Below are 2015 nucleotides of genomic sequence, written 5' to 3' on the forward strand. Positions count from 1 at the left end.
GAAAAAAAAAAAAAAAAAAAAAAAAAAGAACTCACTAGGTGAAGAGAAAGCTGGAGTTGGAGTAGGCTGGATAAAAACTTATGCTTCAAAAAGACAAAAAATAAATCCTGCATAACAATTCTCTAATAGCCATATTGAACCCATTGGGTTTCTTACTCTCTGACTTTTGGTATAATGATGCTTCCCTATTCCCTTGTAGAAGAATTCTCACTTTCGGCTAATAATACTGCAAAATGTATCACCATCTTTCCATCTCACCAATGTTCACATGAATCTACAGGTTTGTTGCAGTTGGAAATCAACACTTCTTGGAAACCTACAATGTAAGCTTTCTCAAAACAACCTTCCTTGCTCTGCAGAATGTCCAAATTGCCCTGATAAAAGCTGGTCTTAGTGGCACAGTAATGGTTACAGTCCCCCTTAATGATGATATGTATGAGAGCTCAACTGGCCTGCCTTCTGGTGGTGACTTCCGAGCCGACATACGTGACCAAATGCTTGCCATTGTCAAGTTCTTGATTCACAATAATGGGGTCATTGCCGTGAACATCAATCCATTTATAAGTCTCTACACTGATCCAAACTTCCCTATTGAGTATGTCTTCTTTGATGAAAAGGCAACACCTATACACGATGGTGGGAAGACCTATTACAATATGTTCGATGCAAACTATGACACTCTTGTGTGGGCACTAAACAGGAATGGTTTTGGAAATTTGCCAATCACAGTTGGAGAAATTGGTTGGCCAACTGGTGGGGATCAAAATGCTAATATAGAGTATGCTAAGCGGTTCAACCAAGGTTTTTTGACCCATATATTGGGCGGGAACGGGACCCCGATGAGACCTGGGATGATTGATGCGTACTTGTATAGTTTGATTGATGAGGATGCTAAGAGCATTGATCCAGGAAGTTTTGAACGCCACTGGGGGATGTTTAATTGTGATGGGTCAGCAAAATACCAGCTTAATGTGAAATTCGTGGACCGCAAGAGGTGTGTGATGAAGCCATCAGCTAAACTTGATGACCCACATGCGGCACCAAGTGTGGGATATGACTGTGGACTTGCTGTTAGCACTGGCCACGGTTAAGGTTCTTCCTAAATAGAGGATTGGGTTAAGTATGTTTTTTTTGCTTATACTTCTATCTGTCTGTCTCTATGTCTACGTATAAATCAAAACAATACTATTTTGGACAATATTTATGTGTGTTACTGTTTTTATATATTTATAAGATATCAAATATATATAGATATATGTCAATCGTTTGGTTTTTGTTGGAGTTTTAAAACTTAAACCGAAGAGTGAATCGACCTACATTAGTTTTGGCTAATCGGGAACTGCCAGAAGTAGGTTGAATCGACCGGTTTGGCTTGACTTTGGTTGTTGGAATCTGAATAGCCCTAACACGCCATCACTAAGGGTGGAGTATTAATTTGCAATTTCTTAATAGTCATGCCATTTGAATTTTACTTAAGTAGGGTGGAGTATTAATTTGCAATTTCTTAATAGTCATGCCATTTGAATTTTACTTAAGTAGGGTATAATATTTAAGCAATGTTAGGGAAAAAAATTTCACAGGCTTTTGCCCTAATTATGACAATATCAACGATGAACCAATATGAAAGTGATGTTATTTTACAATGTGTTTTGGAAGTTTAGAGGGATGGGAGAGTAAAGGGTTATCGATTTTCATTGTTTAAATGTTTTAAAAATTAGGTAGTAGTAGTAGAAAATATATTGATGTCCTTTTTTTGGACGCTTTAAAAATTATAATGGGATTATGAGAATGAAAGGAAATAACAAGTCATCATATGATTATAAAAAAATAAAAATAAATAAATAAAAGAAGAAGAAGAAGAAGAAGAAGACATCATATACATTTACAATTAAACCAATTTTTTGTTCAATTTAAAGAAATAGATATAAATGACATCACAAGAAAAAGCTTGTCAATCTATTTTTTTTTAATATAATTTGAATCCCACTACCTAGAATTTAGGGTAAGTTACACTT

General features: G+C 35.6%; 1 protein-coding gene across 1 annotated transcript in view; it reads left to right on the forward strand.

Annotated features, from left to right (window-relative positions):
• The window catches only part of LOC136067653 (glucan endo-1,3-beta-glucosidase 6-like), a 10694-nt gene extending 9468 nt beyond the window's left edge, over positions 1–1226 (forward strand). Inside the window, exon 2 of the mRNA XM_065773828.1 lies at positions 281–1226. Within this exon, the coding sequence (XP_065629900.1) occupies positions 281–1091 (811 nt within the window). The 3' untranslated portion in view covers positions 1092–1226. The remainder of the gene's footprint in view (positions 1–280) is intronic.
• Positions 1227–2015: the final 789 nt, after the last annotated feature.

The sequence above is a fragment of the Quercus suber genome, unplaced genomic scaffold (assembly GCF_002906115.3).
Source record: "Quercus suber isolate HL8 unplaced genomic scaffold, Cork oak 2.0 scaffold_80, whole genome shotgun sequence".
In the NCBI taxonomy this organism is placed as follows: domain Eukaryota; kingdom Viridiplantae; phylum Streptophyta; class Magnoliopsida; order Fagales; family Fagaceae; genus Quercus; species Quercus suber.